General features: G+C 28.4%; 1 protein-coding gene across 2 annotated transcripts in view; it reads left to right on the top strand.

Moving 5' to 3' along the window:
• The window catches only part of qin, a 223,432-nt gene that overhangs the window by 198,227 nt on the left and 6,567 nt on the right, over positions 1-18,638 (top strand). For both annotated transcript variants that reach the window (XM_065515666.1, XM_065515664.1), the window contains exons 4-9: positions 11,151-11,354; positions 13,875-14,017; positions 14,919-15,497; positions 15,563-15,694; positions 16,477-16,633; positions 18,326-18,445. In XM_065515666.1, the coding sequence (XP_065371738.1) occupies positions 11,151-11,354; positions 13,875-14,017; positions 14,919-15,497; positions 15,563-15,694; positions 16,477-16,633; positions 18,326-18,445 (1,335 nt within the window). The remainder of the gene's footprint in view (positions 1-11,150; positions 11,355-13,874; positions 14,018-14,918; positions 15,498-15,562; positions 15,695-16,476; positions 16,634-18,325; positions 18,446-18,638) is intronic.

The following is an 18,638-nucleotide window of genomic DNA, read 5'->3' as shown; positions in this document are numbered from 1 at the left end:
GTTAACCTTCAAATCGTGAAGGTCAAAATTCAAATTTTCCAATATTTGGAATTTCTAATGAAAAGATAACGAAATGTTATATATTTTTGGGCCGATTTCAATGAAACTTGAGGAATGAAACTTTGGCGATAATACAGTTTTTGGGTCATTTTGACCCAAAGGAGATACAGGGTTAATATCCAAAAAAAAAAAATTTAATGTAATATTCATTAATATAAATAAATCTACATATTTCTATAAAACAATGCAGAAAGTTAAGGAGTTTCACCTATTTATTCCATATAAATAGTAAAATTTTGCATATATCTGAACTTTGACCTCGATGCGCGTCCAGAAATCGTTGCCCGATTTGGCTTAAATTTTCAGCACTTAACATTTAGGCCTAGTGTCACAATATTCCACCGGCACTCTTCAAAATTTTAACAAAATTTTTTTCCATAAAACTGATTGTCACTCTAATGTATACTCTTCTCACTAAGGTGAAGGGTATAAAAAAACAACTCTTTCGAAAAGCACCGAACACTTTTATCAGAAAAGCAGCTCGTAAAGTTAAATACATATATAAATACAGAACTTAGAAGCAAAATAAAGACCAAATTGAGATCCAATTTAAAAAAAAATAAAAAATTCCTGTTGTGTGATGGATGCTGAAACTTATGTACTGGTAGACTTTTCACAACATCTGGGTCAAGATTTTTTGTGGCTGATGGACGAGGTAATGTTCAAAAACAATACCGGGCAAAAAACCAAACAAAATTCCCTAGGAAGTTTCTTGTGTGGCAACCCATTTGCAGTTGTGGCAAAAGAAGCTAATCATTTGCTACGAATTTGCAATAGCGATTTGAATTAACGACTGCCTGCAACATTCATCATGTTTATAAACATGTCCATCAGTAGACGCTTCTACTTATCAACAATGTTGATAGCATGCGGTTGATTAGCATTGCTTTTGAGTGTGGCAACACTAATGGTGTTTTCTTTTCTGACACAAAATGTTGCCTATATATTTTGTACCATTTATTAGATGTTACCCATACCCTCCTAATGTGTTGCATTTTTAACGATCAAAATAGAACAAAAATCATTACCATTTATGCAATTTTCTTTTATGTAGCTTCGAAATATTATAAAACTATACTTTTTGCTTACATAAAAAGTGGTGCATTTCTAACCCTTTGATTAAATTGAGGGTGAAACATGTAGCATATATTCAGGGTTTTAGGGTAATATTATTAGAAAAGAACACGACCAAACTACATTTTTTCAGAAAAGAACACAAAGAAGGGTAAAAGGCAGAAAAAATGCATCATTTATGCAAGAAAAGAAAACACCATTAATGTTTAAGCTGGTATCATTAATATGGAAATCTCTGGAATTCGAATATACGAGTTTTGACCATTAAGAACAATCTAGGCTACTCACATGAAGATTGAATTGTTTATAAATAGTGACTGCGATTGCAGTAGCGAATGAGTCTAATTTGAAGCATCGTTAAGTAAAGACGTCAACTGCACTACCAGTGTATACTTGTACATTATAAAGTGTGTGTATTTCTTCGAATTTATAAACGTATATAAAAATCACGTGAGTGACTGTTTAAACTGTTGTACATTTTAAATAAATAAAGAGTAGTTACAAATTTTAAACTAGTTAACTGCTTTTATTTGCAATCAAAAGTATCCGTTTTATTTAAAGGAAATAAACCACGTTTTTAAAAGGTAAAAACGTAACAATATATTAAGGAGTGTCTAGAAAAAACGCCTTTTACATTTCTTAAAACAGCACAGAGTGCCTTCATATTTCTGGCCCGATTTGGCATCATGCCAAAAATTAACGTTGAGTGGTATTCAAACAATAATGCCAATTATATATCACGTGAGGCAGATCCACCCAACTGTCGAGAACTTCGGTCTTTGGAAAGGTATTGGGTTCTTGAAAAGAACAAAGGAAAGGTATCCCAGGACATGTCCGATTTTAAGCGTCCAGAAAGGTAACGGAAACAACCTTAAAATCTTTGATGGGAGGATTAACGGAAAAAACTCGATAAATTTGAAAGTATGCGAATATTTGAAGTTCTATGAATTTGTACAATAATTGAATAAATTAACATATTTTTGAGAATTTTTTTATTGAAAGGTTTAAGTCATAGAGAATAGACATAGAGCGGAAACTCTCCTGTCAAAGACCTAACTCAGTTGTCAGAAACCTAAGTGGTGAGAATGTATTTGTAGAAAAAACTATGTGAAAACAATAACAACACTCGTATGTGTGATTATTTAGAGTAATTTTTTTGTTTGAGTTTTTTTCTAGTTTCCGCTCTATGTTCTCCATGGTTTAAATTTTATTTAACTCACTCATTATTATATTTACTTTGCAATATCAAATATCATAGAATTTCAAAATTGACAACACATTTGACTGCAAGAATTTATAAACTGATAGCTGTTAAACTAGTGTGCCCATTTTAATTTCCAAAGAGATTTTTAGAATTTCCCACCTCTTAACTGAAAGGGCAACACTGCTCCTGTCAACAGGCATCTGTCAATTGTATCCTGTCAAAATTTTAGCAAACTCCGTCATTTAGATTGATTGCAGATAGAGTATCCAAAACCGAAACCGAAATTTGTCGGTTTTTTGGACACTATAATTGCAGACCACTTTCGTGTGCTCAAAATTCCATTAATTTCAAACGACCAATTGAGGTCTCTACACCTCAAACAATTGAAAAAATCACGATGTCGGAGATTAAATGTGCGAAAGATTGTAAAAGCCATAAGCTCGCTCAGTGGTTTAAATTTTAAATGATCACAATCGACCACAAACGTAATCGTGCACACATGTGCAGTTTCCATTGCAAAAATCCGTGAATTAGGCTACGAATTGCTCCCTCATCCGCCCAATTCTGCGATTTTTCCTTGGGTGCTATTTCTTGTTTCCAAACCTGAAGAAATGGCTCGGCAGAAAGAGATTTGATTCCAACAATGAAATCATCTCTCAAAAAAATACCTATTATTTTTTGGAAGGGATCATTTAAAAAATCACGGATATCGAAATTATTTTTCGATTCGATAGATCATTCGATCACGAATGCGGTAATTCGACCTCAATTTTGTTTCTTGGTTTTTTTTTATAATTATGATACTGTTTGGCATTTTTAATAATGAACTATTGATGATTTAAATTTAATTATTAAACATTTCGGATATATATTTAATTATTAAACATTTTCGCTAATTTTTAACGAAAATTGAGAGTTGAGTTTCCTTCAACTTTTATTTAATTTTTAGTTAGAACTCAGTCACTGTCTTTATGCTTTGATTCTGGTCATTATTTGCGCAAAATTTAATTTCTCCATCGGGTTTAAATCCGCTTAGCAGGACAGCTAGTCCAACAAAGACCCACGATTTGGATTATTTTGAAACGTGAATTCAGCATTGTCTTGTTGAAATATGTAATCTTCATCCATTTTGAGCATTTTCTAATATTCATTATAATATATCATTATATACTGCTAACTTTTGTTGGAACAAAACATATCCTTGCTTTTCTAACAGCAGAAAAAGCTATACAAGCCATAACACTCCCTCCATCGAAATTGCGTTTCAACAATCGAATCTCATTCGATCTCAAATCATACTTAATCATATTAGTCAGTTAATTAAGTGTTTTAAAACACTTAACTAATTTGGAAGTGATATTTTTTTAATATCTTTGTATTTTATACCTAAATAATCTTTCTTTAATTACAGTCTTGTGTAATTATTAATTTTTATACAAAGTACTTACGCACAATTTTACATAATAAAAAAAATATTTTACTCAATTAATCAAAAACCAACTTGAGATGCTTATGGTGGAGGTTTTTGCCATTAATTTTGTATATTCAACTTAAATAAATCTCACAAATTGAAATTGTACATATGAATATGTTTCAAGTCTTTTGTTTTTTCCAACACAAATCGGACCAAAAATTTAAAAATTAAAGAAAAAATAAATTTACTCAAAATAATTTAGATTGTAGGCGTTGAGAATAAGGTTAAGAATGAGAGCTAAAAGAATCAAAAACACAAATTTATTTAATATTGTAACAACCTTGGCAAAAACAAGTAAGAGAGCTATATTCGGCTGTGCCGAATCTTATATACCCTTCACCCAATTATACTTCAAAATACTAATTTTTAATATTTATAGGTAAATATAATTTTTTTTTTTTTGGAAAAATTTTTTTTTTGAATTATTTAAATTTTTTTTTTTTTAATTTTAAAAATTTTTTGTTTATTTTTTAAATAATTTTTTTTTTGGTGAAAAAAAAATCGAGTTAAAAAATATTTTTTCCGATTTTGACACAGTGTAGGTCCAACTTACTATGGTCTTATATACGTCTTGCAAAGGTCTTTGTAATATCTATCATTGGATATCCATATTGTCTATATTAATGACTTAGTAATCCAGATATAGGTAAAAAATCGAGGTTGTCCTGATTTTTTCCTCATAGCTTAGCCATTTGTTGACCGATTTTGCTTGGAAAGCATGTCTGACGGAATTATTGAAGATTTGGATCCCGAAGATATCTGGGGTCTTCAGAAAATTGATTTCAACAGACAGACGGACTCGGCTATCCATAAGGATCCAGAATATATATACTTTATAGGATCGGAAATTTATATTGTGGAAATTACAAACGGAATGACAAACTTATATATACCCTTCTCACGAAGGTGAAGGGTATAAAAACACAATTATTTTCTTAATTGTAAGAAAATTATATTATAATTTAGTAGGCCAAACAAACTAATTAACGTGGCTGTTAACCAATATTATAGGGAAACTAATAATTCATTTAGTCTTAGAATCTTATAATATTCCATTGATTCTTGCTTAAATCTGTTCCTTATCGTTATCTTGTTGTTCTTATTCTTGTCAGGCGAGGTTAAAGACATTTACTAACCGACTTTAACTCACTATCGATTCTGTATCATCAGTTACAAGGTCGGTCACTCGCTGACAGTAGTCATGACGATAATGGTTAATGGTAAATTATGTTTACTCACTTCTTTTCAATTCCCCAGCCTGCGCATGCATTAAAGTCAGTTTTTTGGTTTAAATTTATGTGAATTCATTATTTTATTCAGCCCAGCATCTTTCTCAGCATGATGAGTTTTACAATGTTAAATTCGTGTTCTTCATTTGTAAATGTATCTGTCTGTCTATTCTGGCAAGAAGGCTGAACAAAGGCAAGCAAGATCAATGCATATTTTTATATAAAAAAAATACGACTTATAAAATAAAATGTGACAAAAAAAAAAACAGAAAAAAACTTGTTGTAGCTGTTAAAATTATTGCAGAAATTCTGTTAATAATGTCAAAGTACTTAAATCATTTTCATTATTGATCTACTACAGCATTTGTCAAATTTTTATTACAAGAATAGATCTTTTTTAATATTTATTGTGACTTGATAGCTATTGAAATACAAAATTAATGTAAAATTTAGGAAAATCTTTTAGAACTCGTTATTTTATAATTAATTTGGAGTAGTTTGATACAACAGGTTTTATTTAAAAATACATTTTAATGTTTGAAAACTTAAAAAAAAAACAAGTCAATATAAGAGTTTAAGAAACGTTCTCCATGTGCTCGATCTTGTTATCCTACGATTTATATGTCTTCTTCCACTTGGTTTTCAATGGGAGTCTTGGTGTTTGTATATGTCATCGAACATATTTTTGCTCTTATTCTCTTAACGTGTTCCAATCAACACAATCATTGTAATTGGATTTTTCGAAGGACTTTCCTCTCGAATACGCCGAAATCTGCTTCTGCATCTAGCAAGGTTGTCACTTGTGTCTATTAGAGCGATATTTGTGTCTTTCGAATGTTCGGATTGCTTTTAAACTGCTTGCTCAGTCCAAAGTAGCTTCTGTTCGCAGGAATTATACTTCGTTTTATTTCAGGGCTGATGTCATTTGCATTTTTTATGCGGATCCGAGATGTATCTCGAAGTTGCAATTCTGCTTTCAATCATTGAAGTTAATGCTCATTACCAAGATGTTGCTGGTACATAAATAATAAAATAAATATTAAAAATATGCTCCAATATTGATGCCATAATTAATTTGGATGATTCTGGTTTCCCGGGTTATTACCACGACTAAATATATTACAAATTGTCTTTAAAGAATAATACTTCATATATTTTCTAGGATATACACCTTTATGGTTGGCGTATTTGTTTTACGCCTACGACAGTTTCGTACTTGATTAAAGAAACAGGTTACATTTTGTATTTAATATAGTATGAAACTGTCGTAGGCGTAAAACACATACGCCAACCACGATAAGGGTGATTCAAAAGGAATCAAATTTAAAAATATTTTCAATTAATTTGGATTAGATTTGAATTAACAAAAATGATTTCACTCCAAGGTTGAATGAATTTTAGTATGAATTAATTCTGAATAACCAAGTTGTGAATGAAAAGTAAGTTGTTTAAGATAATGTATACTGTCCCTATGACTCTAAACATGAGTGTACGTTACGTACGTGTACATCAATAAAATATTTCATAAAAATCTTGTAAATTTTCAAACTGCTTAAAATGGTATTCTTAGAATTATTGTCTATATTTGGAACTAAACATAAATTACTAAAATTTTTTTCTCAATAAAAATTTAAAATTAAGAAATTGGTAATGATACAGTGAAGCCACTTCTTAAAAATTTTCTTGTTCTCTGTTCTCTGTTTTTTTTTGCCGTTTATATCTTATTAACAATCACTTTTAAAATTAAATTAGAAAAATACATACATTCACACAGATTTAAACATGTATTTTTTAATTCAAAAACATGTTTTTGTTGTTATTTTGTAAGCATCCTCTAGCCGATTATTTTGAACATTTTGAATTGTACTTGATGTTTAAAATTTGAACAAAAAAAATGAAACACATCTTAAGAACTTGAACGATTTTGGGCACATGAGTTCATAGATGAACATAAAAGTAGAGCAGTTGTTACTACTATAATTTTTTGAAAGTGATGATAATGATGACGATGATGACAGCATGAATTGTGTTTAAATAAATAAAAATAAAAAAACTTTTAAAAGCAATCTAGAAATACATGTAGTACCAGCATTTAAAATTCGTTTTTATTGGTTTTAACAATCTCCAACAATATTTGTTTTATTACAATAATTTAACCATATTATGTTTTTATATTTAATATTAATTTAAAATGTAGAGGAGTGGATTGCTTTTAAAAGCAAATTAAATTTAATTAATTGTGTACTTAATTACGATCCTCTCACATGTTGATAGATATATGGGTATGAATTATTACATACATATATATGAGAGCATAATATCATATTCGATTTTTTTACGTATTTAAAATACACACCTTGAAAACTTTTGAATATGGGAAAAATATAACCCGTTACTGTATAGTTTCACCTAAATATATCTAATTTTTTTAAATGTATTATCTTAAAAAAACTCTTTCAATTCTTTCAAAAAAAATACTAATGACCTCATATCTCCAAACGAATTTTCATTTGCGTTTGGAACGAAAAAATAAAAATGTTGTTCATATTTTATTTGAAATTCTTAACGTTTGGTTTTGATATTTCAAGCCACAAATTTTTTTCAAATGGGATTTTTTACATTTATGCCCCAATTTTGTAAATTGGAACGATATTTTTTGTTTTTAAATTTTTATATTTTTCATAACGAATTTTTTGTTTCTGTTAAAAGAAATTAATTTCCTAAAACAGTACTAAACATTCCCAACCGGTTGAAACACAGATTAGTACAGATGTCCAACAAATGACAGTTGTCAAAATAGTAATATCGAACAATATGTTTATTTTGACGTTCTACAACCATTGAAAAATTCAGTGAACTTATAAGAGGTTTATAACATATTAGTTTAAATTATATATGTCAAAATTTTAAAAAATTTCAAAATTTTAAAAGAAATAATCATAAAAATCTTAACAAAGGGCATTTTTATCCTTTGAACCAGCTCACCAAATACTGACGCCAGGACAACTTTTATTCGACACCTTCATAAAAACGGGACCATCCCGTACATATGTCAAATATTAGAAGAAAAAGACCTTAATTATTTTGTTTATTTGAAAAGCTTCTTATATAGGACAACTCATTTTAGGTATTTAATTTTATATTATGATGTTTACTCTTACAAAACTCTTGTAAAAAAAAAATTTGCGCAAAAAATTGGCAATAAATACAAATTGTATTAATTTCGAATTACATATTTTGAAAATACCCAGTTTTTTTTAATGACAAAACAAATATACTTTTTCCTATCCTATAATACAATACCTTAAAAAAATAAAACTATCTAATACATACAATTGGGGTATTCATACGGTCTACTATTTGGTCATAATGTCCTAATATATTATGAAAGTTTAAACAATTTTTTTTATTGTTTTGTCATAAAATAATACTTTTTTTTTGTTTAAAACACAACAACAACTATTATAATACTAGTTGATCACCCCGGCTTCGCCCGGTAGCATTTACTAATGTTAGTACCTCAAGTTTCTCCAACCCACTCACACCAGCCTGTTCTTATTTATTTGCAAATAAAATATCTAAATTTGTACTGCATTACTTTAGGGAGCTTTTTTATTACAGTTGACTGGACTCACAAAAAAAAGAATTTCCGAGTTTTACCCGGAATTTTTGAATTTTTTTTTCTTTACAAACCATCTCCTGAAAATTTCGAATCGAATAAAAAAAATCTGCCAAATCGCTCCAGCCGTTCTCACGTGATGACATTACATACATGGACCATTTCATTTTTATATATATAGATATTAGGACATTATGACAATATTACGAATAGCAGACCGTGTGAATACCCCAATTGTATTTATATAGCAACATAAACATGAACACACCTCTCGTTCCATTTGATATTTCCTCTTCAACACAGTTGGATATGAATTTAAACACAATCGAAGTACAAAAATAATTCGCTACATTTTACCAAAACAATTTTTAAATGGCATTAGCATACAAAACTAAAAATTTTAAGATTTTAAAAAAAAAATTTTTGTTCTACTAAACTGATCAAGAAAACTAAAAAGTTGTTGTTCATTTTGTGTGTCATTAAATGAAATTATATTCATGTGCGCTTACCAAAATGACCTCAATACAAATTCAACTAAATTCATGTGTATACAGATACAAATATTGGATAGTTGGTAAAATTATTTTCGTAGTGATCAATGGTTACTGATGTAGTTTTTCTCGAAATTCGCAGAATTCTATATATATATATATACATATATATATATATATATATATATATATATATATATATATATATGTATATATATATATATATATATATATATATATATATGTATATATATTTGTGTAAATCTTTTTTAAATGTTTATTAACACCCCAAAAATTTAACGTTGCCCTAGTTAAACAAACAAAAATCATATGAAAACATTTACGTTACGTTAAAAAATTTTCCCGGCTAATAATATGTATCTCACGACACTTGAAGGAAAAAATGTAAGAACAAATTTAAATTTTTTTCTCAAGTGTCTTGAGGCACATATTATTAGCGGGTTAAATTTGTAATAACTCAAATAAGATCCAATTTCATTATAACTCAATACAAAATAAAACTTATTTTGTAATCTTTGAATTCGTTTCTGTTTTCCATCTTTTAGTATGATTAAGCATTCGACATATAAAAAGGATGAAAAACTGATTTTCCGGGGGACCCACTCAAGGAAAACCAAAAATACCGCTTTCCTTTATTGTAGCCGCCGTTAAGCTTAACAACTTTACTGAACATCACTTTATGATATTCGTACATGTAGTTGACCATCTATGCATGAAGAAAAAGGCACATAAAATTGTACTTTCCCCTATACGATACTTACTAACTTCAAATCGATTTATCTCGATTCCTAGACCTGACCCAACAAAACGCCGAAACTATATAACATTGTTTTAGACCGATATACTAACTTTTTCCGGTAGTCAGAATCCCCGCCAATATCTGACACCTACCCTTTGTCGCATAGTTTAATTAAAAAACTCGTGAATACTTTTTACTTAACCCAATATAAATTTATTTTAAAAAGAATAAATCATATTAAGATACAAATTACGGCAATTAAATTATTTTATGTTTTTTTATTATTATGATAAAATGATTGTTAACTTTATTTACCATCTCAATCTAGTGTAGAATTGCTAAATATTTAAAAATTCATTTTAACTTCCGTAATTAGTAGAAGTGTTTTCTATTAAAAAGAAGTAATTAATAATTCATTTATTTATGATCGCATGTCCTCTGAGATAATTTATTAAATTACTAAATGACTTTTAAATTAGAAAAAATTCTTTTATCGCCATAACCATTTAATTGTTTAACCCCTTGTGGACCAAGGCTTTAAATCGTTGAAAAAGATTTTTTTTTTTATTAAATATTAAAAATAAGGACTTCAGGAAGTTATTTAAAAAAAATTAACTTTGTGGTGGACCTGCAAGGATCCGAAAGGGACCTGGTACCGTTAGGTCAGTATCATTCAAAAGATAAAAAAAACTCATCGATTTTTGTTTAAATTTTATTAATATATTGATTAGTTTTGTAACATTTATAACATTTTTTATTACAAGTCGATTTTATGGTATTTTACGAAATAGTGTTTTTTACCATTACAACATAAATAAACATCACAATGAAAACATGAAATGATTCACCGTTATTCTTTGTAAGCAAGTTTGTCAATAGGCAAAAAAAAATATATTATTGCAAAGATGATAGTGTACTTTTGGGCAAAATTGGTCAAAATATGTTTTGTTTTCATTTTGTAAGCTTATTATTGTTATGGTATTTATAAGTACCGTCGGTCGACAAAGGGTTAAGATTTCTTACCAGAGTCTCATTTATGCATACTGCGGATTAGCCTTATTTTGAAAAATGTTGTTCTTTTTAACCAAATTAGACGAAGAAGGACCATTTAAAGATTCGTAACAAAATTAGCTGTGAAATTTCTTTATTTTTTGATTACCAAACACATTAAAAATGAAAGTTAAATATTTAGATTTCAATAATTTTTAAATGATTAATACGTTTTTCATTCTATTTCAGGACATTAAAGCTGTTGAGACCCAGCTCGAGGAATATGCCGCGAAAACATTGGAGGAAATATCAAATTATTATGTACAACTTCATAGTTTTTTACAGAATGAAGAGAGACATATTATGGACAAGTTCAGTGAAATGTGTCAGCAGCCACAATTTATGTTACGTCAATCTAATATCAAACTTAATGAATCTCTAGAGACTTTAAATGTAAGTGCCAGTAAATGTTGTTTTTCAATGAAAGATTGTCTACATTATAATCTAGTCTGAGCAGCATTGGTCAGTTAAATGATAAAACAAATTATTGTTTGTGGATCAACACCATCTTAAAGTATACCGATCTCACTCAGAATTACTTTCTGAGTCGATGTCCGCCCTCCGTGCTTCTGTATGGCTGGCTCGGTGTCCATGTAAACCTTGTGCGGTAAAATTTGGCAACAGATTGAAACTGGTTGAAATCGGTCCATTATTAATTTAAGGAAAACAACTGAAATTTTAATAGATATTCGTTTGTACGCACCTTATTTAATTAAATAAAAAATCGTACAAACTAATTACATATGGGCATATCCATTATTTCCAAATTATACAATTTTAAAATCTTTTTTTAATTGTTAGCCTTAAGGTAGGGTCACAAATGACAAATATTTGCTCAGAAGATCGTAACCACTTTTTTAGCACAAATTTACAAGTGTTTTGTAAGATCAAACAGCATCAAATAAAATAAAAAAATTTTTTTTGTTTTGAATCAACCTAAGTAAAATAAGATTTTGAAATAAATAAAAGAATTAAAATGTAGTTTATTTAGTGGTTACGTCTTTTTCGTCAAATATTTGTCATGTGTGACCCTACCTTTAGTATCTGACTTTATCTAATTTCCATTTGATATATGTTTTTGGTTAAGAAATAAGAAAAAGAAAACAATTAAGAAAGTATGGTCGGTCAAGCATGACCATATAATACCCTACACTGAGAAACTTTTTTTTTATTTTCAATAATTTATTTTCGTAAATGATTTTCGGAAGTTGGCGTTATATGGGAGCCAAGGACAACGCCTATTAAAAAATGTTGTTATCAACATTATATTCAACAGAAATTAGTTTCATACGGACATACAGTCATCATACGACCTTATTTCATGGCGATCGGTCTATAAATAGTCATAGCTCCCATATGACGCCAACTTCGGAAAAACATTCCCGAAAGTAAATTATTAAAATTTAAAACAATAAACGTGTTTGCTGTTTTACTCAGTAGGGTATTATATTATATTATTATATTATTATCGACCCCTTTGCGCGAAATTATCGTATGTTACAAAAACCAAATTTTACAGGAGAGCTTTATTTTTAAATTTTTTTTTGCTTTGGCTGGTATCATCAATACCAAATTTTAAATGCGATACAATAACCGATTTAGTAAATTAAATTTCACATACGTTGAAATTAACTTAAGTAGTAATATTTCCATAAATATAGCGAATATTGGTATAATATTTCACTATGTAAAAATGTAACATACGATAATTTCGCGTAAAGAGCGAAAATTACTTTAACAACCATATATCTCGTAAACATTTTGGAATCCAAATAAAATTTAACAAAAACAAGTATTCGGATTATATCCTTCACTAAATTATACTTCAAAATACAAATTTTCAATTTTCAAAAACAAAATTTATTTTTTTTTTAATTTTTTGAAAAAACAAAATTTTCTAATTGTTTTTTTTTTAATTTTTTAAATTTTAAAATAATTTTTTTTTAAATTTTAAAATTAAAATTTTTTTTTTGTTTTTTCAATATTTTTTTAATATTCAGCGAAAAAAACTTTTGGTGAAAAAAAAAAATTCGGGTTAAAAAATATTTTTTTCTGATTTTGACCCATTTTAGGTCCAACTTACTATGGTCTTATATACGTCGTTGTAAAGATTTTTAAAATATCTATCATTAGATATCCATATTGTCTATATTAATGACTTAGAGCTAGTTTCTTACTTGTCAATTAAACGTAGCTTAACTAACACGCTGTTATATTAAACCAGAAACATATTTTGCAGGAATTTTACCAATGATTGTGTTTCTCACTAGTAGATTAATTTTGTTAGCATTGCCATACTTTTCAGTCAAATCACATGTTTATTCCTCAAAATTTTTCATATAAATATGACAATACTTTAATTTTTATAAGAAAATGCAACCGCGTATATAACTTTTTTTTTGTAAATTTTAACTTTGTAAAAGAAAAAGTGACATTAAAGTATATAAAATGTATATTAAAAATTATGTTGATGTTAATAAAGAAAATTAAATCAAAGAGCTGCTGTGCTGAATTGTTTATTTTATTTTTCATCTTTTTTTATATTGTGGAAATTACAAACGGAATGACAAACTTATATGTGTATACCCTTCTTCACGAAGGTGAAGAGTATAATAACTTTCATCATTGTTATTTTCAAAACAACTTTCTCCTTTAAAATTCAATAATACATGTTAGTCTGTTAAAATTTTGCCGATTTTTTGGCCTAAACCGAAACCAAAATAAATTGCATGACGATGGGTCCAAAATTATCCAAAAGAAAATACTCAGTGTAGGGTAAAAGTATGGAAATATATGTGCCTTGTTGAACTTAACAGAGTGTTAAACTAAATTTAACTAACAAGTAAGAAACTAGCTCTAATTTTTTTTTTGTAATAATAAAATTAATTTACCTTCCTTTTTACATATTTCCAGTCCATACGCAGCACTCTTGAGAAGTTTGAACACTCTCCACCAGTAAATGTTTATTTAGGTCACATATTGCCTAAATATGATCAACTTCTACAACAAATACCATCTAATATACAAATTACTAAACCGCACAGTAATCCATTTATGTAAGTTTGGAACTTTAATATAAATCCCTTCACTTATATCCCAGTACGCACCAAAGCCCCAAAAATTCAAATTGTTGAAGATTGACTTGAATGCAAATGTAATAGTGCTTTAAATTTGAAAAATATTTGAAAAAATTTAATATTTTTCAAACAAAAAACATATGGCTTGAATTTACATTTCCTTTTTACTGGAGAATGCTATTGAAATAAAGTGTAATACAACTGTAATTCAATTAATTGACTATAATTCAAGGCTTGAATTACACTTGCTTTCAACTTGAATTCCAGTAAAAATGCTTATTGGGATTTAAACAAATAAGGCCTTATTATAATAAATGTTTATAATTATTACAGGTTTATAAAACAAATTTTGTATGGAAATTCTGTTTTATAAACATGACATTTCATTTGTTTATATTTCTCTCAGCTCACACGGTACCCGTATATGTGAGAGAGTAATTTGACTACTTGGTATACTTTGTTTATAAACCTTTTATAAAATTCAAAATTGATTATGAATAAGGGGTTAAATGCATAGAGGATATACATAGAGCGGAAAATCTCCTGTGAAAGACCTAACTCAGTTGTCAGAAACCTAAGTGGTGAGAATGTATTAGTAGAAAAAACGATGTGAAAACAAAAACAACACTCGTATGTGTGATTATTTTGAGCAATGTTTATGTTTGAGTTTTTTTCTATTTTTCGCTCTATGTTTCTCTATGGTTTAAAGTTTTATAAATAATTTCTTCAACACAATTTTAAAATATTTCCATACACATTTTTTTAACAAATTGTATATGAAATATGAGATAAAGCTATTTATAAAATTTCTCATAAAACATGATATTTTATAATTCTATATTATTTCCATAATAATTCCATAATTTATTTTCCATTATAGTTTTGAAATTAAACACGATTTACGACAAGATATACATAATGCAATTGAATACAACTATAAGGATCCAAAAATATTGATCAAAATTGATAGATCGTTTTACGACTCAAATCCTTCAATTGCTGATAGCACTCCCATCAGTATGCCGTCATCCACTTTAAATATAACGCTGAACAAAAGCGTATCGCCTAAACCCAAAACGAATAAGAAAAATAAAAAGAAAACAAATTCAAGAAACTTAAATCAAAACAACGATATCTCTATGACTAATAATGCTGCTGCTCCCGATCCGAATCATGATGGAGCAAATTTAGTACATATAACAAATATTAAATCACCAGAAAGTTTTTACATACAAAACGTAAATGAGATACATACAATACGAAAACTCTCTCATACATATTTGTTGAATGCTATTGCAAACAATATACCGAAAATAATTGCTGAAGGTTATTACTATATGGCCTATCATGTTACCGAGAAGCAGTGGTATCGTGGCATGCTAAAAAAAATTTTACCCAATGATCTGTATAAAATATTTCTGATGGATTTTGGCATAAGTATGGAAGTGTCGAAAGACAAGTGAGTGTAAATTTGTACAATAACATATTCATGTAGGGTGTTTAACGTAAATTTTTCCCTTTCAGACTTTGTGATATCGAGGAAAGACATTTAAAAATACCATTTGCCGCCATACGGTGTGCTATATATGATATTATGCCGGTGGGCAAAAAATGGACTGAAGTAGAAAATAATTTGTTATTAGAACTGTTGCACAAGTAAGTTGAAATTGAAATGTAAGCTCATTAATAAATCTTTTAAAGTCCGATTTGTACAGATATTAAAATGAGAAAAAAGAGTAAAGCTTTCAGAATATTATTAACAGAGATCTCAAAATAAAATATAGGGGCGCTACAGTGTTCGAAACTTTTTCACAACTTGTAAATTCTACAAATATGTAGGATTTTTTTACTTGATCTATATTTTAAGAGATATTAAATTAAAGCATGCAATTTAACTGTTGTAGTATATTTTTTTGTAAATTATCATTTCATCCCTCAGAAAAATAGTTAATTATAACTTCATTGTCACAGTTTCATATTTTTTTTATATCAACTGAATCAATTAGTTTAGAATAAACTGTTTATCAGAGAAAACAATACTGATATCAGGTTTAGTTTTTTTTTAATTCTGAGTTATGTTACAGGAATATTTTAAACTAGAATCTGTTTATACCGTAAATATCCATGAATTATAATGGGATTTTGTGTATTAATAAACAACAATTAATAAACAGATCAAACTTTTTTTTTATTCTGTATCTTTTTTAAAAGAAATCTCTTTTTGTATGCGACTTTTATTCGGAAAATCCACTTTTTCTTAGACTTAGCATGTTTGCTCACTCAGCTAACGATATGTAAAACAAATTTCTATTTTAAATATTTTGTTAACATTTTATTATATTCTGTTACAGTACAAATCAGATTTGGATGTTTTAGTTAGATTTTATTAGAACACATTCCCGTATTATACTGATTATATATTTTGTATTTATTTGTAGCAAACCTGCACGTATCAGCATTATCGAAAAAGTAAGCAATGATATGCTTAAAATTGATTTACACACAGAAAAATCAAAATCCGTACATGATACTTTTTTATATACAGGCCTGGCCCGTGAGAGGCCAGGATTAAACAGCTTTAAACTGCAAGTGAAGGTATGATAAATATGTAATATTTTAGATTATAAATATGTAATATGTTATTACATAGAAAAATAGAAATATTAATAGGAGAGTTACTACTTATGTGCTGAGAAATTTGTAAAAGGTTATACACAAGTATTTATATAACCTTCGTGAGTTTGAAGCTAAAGAAACCCATTGGTTGTCCATGCCACGGCGGATTAATTCTATGCTTTGATTCTTTCAGCCAATAAGTCAAAGCGACTTATTTAACTCGACCTGTAAACGCTCGGTGAATGATCAGTATTTGACACATGGGTTTCTTTATTTCTCCAACTGTCATAACTACTCCAACTTTGAACTATTGTACAGTACCGAGCATAAAAAATGCAACGCTATGTTATTTGATCTTCAACTGGTATGATTTTGCTTATAACGGAATACAATTCTCCCCATCTGCTATTTATATATTCTTTGTGGTCATAGTCAATTATTGTATGGCATTTTGTCCAATATTTTTGTACGTAATGATAATTATAAACGTTTTAGTAAAAAGAGTGGTAAATTAGTTCGAGCAAATGCAACTCTAAGAAAATTGACTTGATTTTTAAATTTTTTAAATAATATATATTAAAAATGACTCAAAACTGTAAAATTCTTGTAATAAAATATTTTACTGTTAATATTTATAGATTGAAGGATATGAAATCCACAAAAGATAACAGTATTAAAGACTTTTACCGAAAAATGTTTCCATACTCAAAGTCTGGGCAAATGAGAGAGAGTTTAAGAGAAAAATATTCTTTTTTTCTTGCACGAGATAGCACGCACTTTTCCTTCGAGCAGATTGGGAAAATTGTCAAACAAACAGCTTTTCCAATAAAATAAACAATAAAAAACAATTTAAACAGTCGCAAAGTAAGTGTGGGTTAATTAACAACTCTCGCGTCATTGTAATAATTTTTTATGTACAATCAGGCCCGTTTTCGTTTTTCTACCTTCGACAATTTTGCGTTTCACTCTGGCACGTGTGTTATGTAAAGCTTCGTATATTGGTGGAGTACCATTTAAAACTGATATCGTTAACTGGTGGAGTACCATTCAAAACTCAACGTATCAACTGGTGGAATACCATTATCACTCTTTACTTTGATAACAAGGTTTAAGGGTTCCAGCTTCCTATATGAAGATATAGATCGACTAGGAACTAACTTGAATCAACGTGGGACAACCTGGCAAACTTTAAATTCCCCAAAAAAAAATTTAATAAAAAAATAAATAAAATGTAAGTACAGGTTTTACCATAAATTAATATACCATACATTTTGACATTTTCTTTTGGGATAGAATTTTGGATTTGGTTTTTTGTGTTCCCGTACTTTTGTACATTTTTGTCTATAAGTGAGAGTATTTTTTTTTTACTCTCATTTTTCCGAACTTTACCCAAAAAGTACGGGATCGCACCTTATACTTGACTATGAACACTAAGAATATAAAAACAGCAGATGTGTAAAATTAGATACCGTTATAAACAAATAGCTTTGCACCATACAAATTAGAACATTTGGTTTTATAATAACAAAAGTAGTAACTGTCGTATTTATGTATGGATATGTAGTTTTAATTGTTTATATAAAATCGGCTATAGATCTTTGATCTTATAAACTCACAAGGTTTATGCAATTTAAGATGGATTTATATAAATACATAATTTTTTTTTTTAAGGCGAATGTACCAATTATTAAAATCGAGGAACGAATTCCAAAAATGAACATACAAGATAGTGAAATATTACAGGTAACTGTGTTGCACGTGGAAGGACCTGAGGAATTTTATGTTATTAAGGTAAATATTGATATTATTAAATAACCTACAGGCCAACAAGATGTCATATGAGTAATAGTTTATTGTTTAAATACCCTTGATGATCTTTTTAAATTTGGTATTAAAAAATGCATTATAAAGGAAGGAAAATACAACAACTTAAACAAAAAGTTGTTATTTTTTCTTTCCTATATAATGAATTAAGAATGCATTA

The sequence above is a fragment of the Calliphora vicina genome, chromosome 1 (genome assembly GCF_958450345.1).
Source record: "Calliphora vicina chromosome 1, idCalVici1.1, whole genome shotgun sequence".
In the NCBI taxonomy this organism is placed as follows: Eukaryota; Metazoa; Arthropoda; class Insecta; order Diptera; family Calliphoridae; genus Calliphora; species Calliphora vicina.
This window is presented reverse-complemented; position numbering and strand designations above follow the sequence as displayed.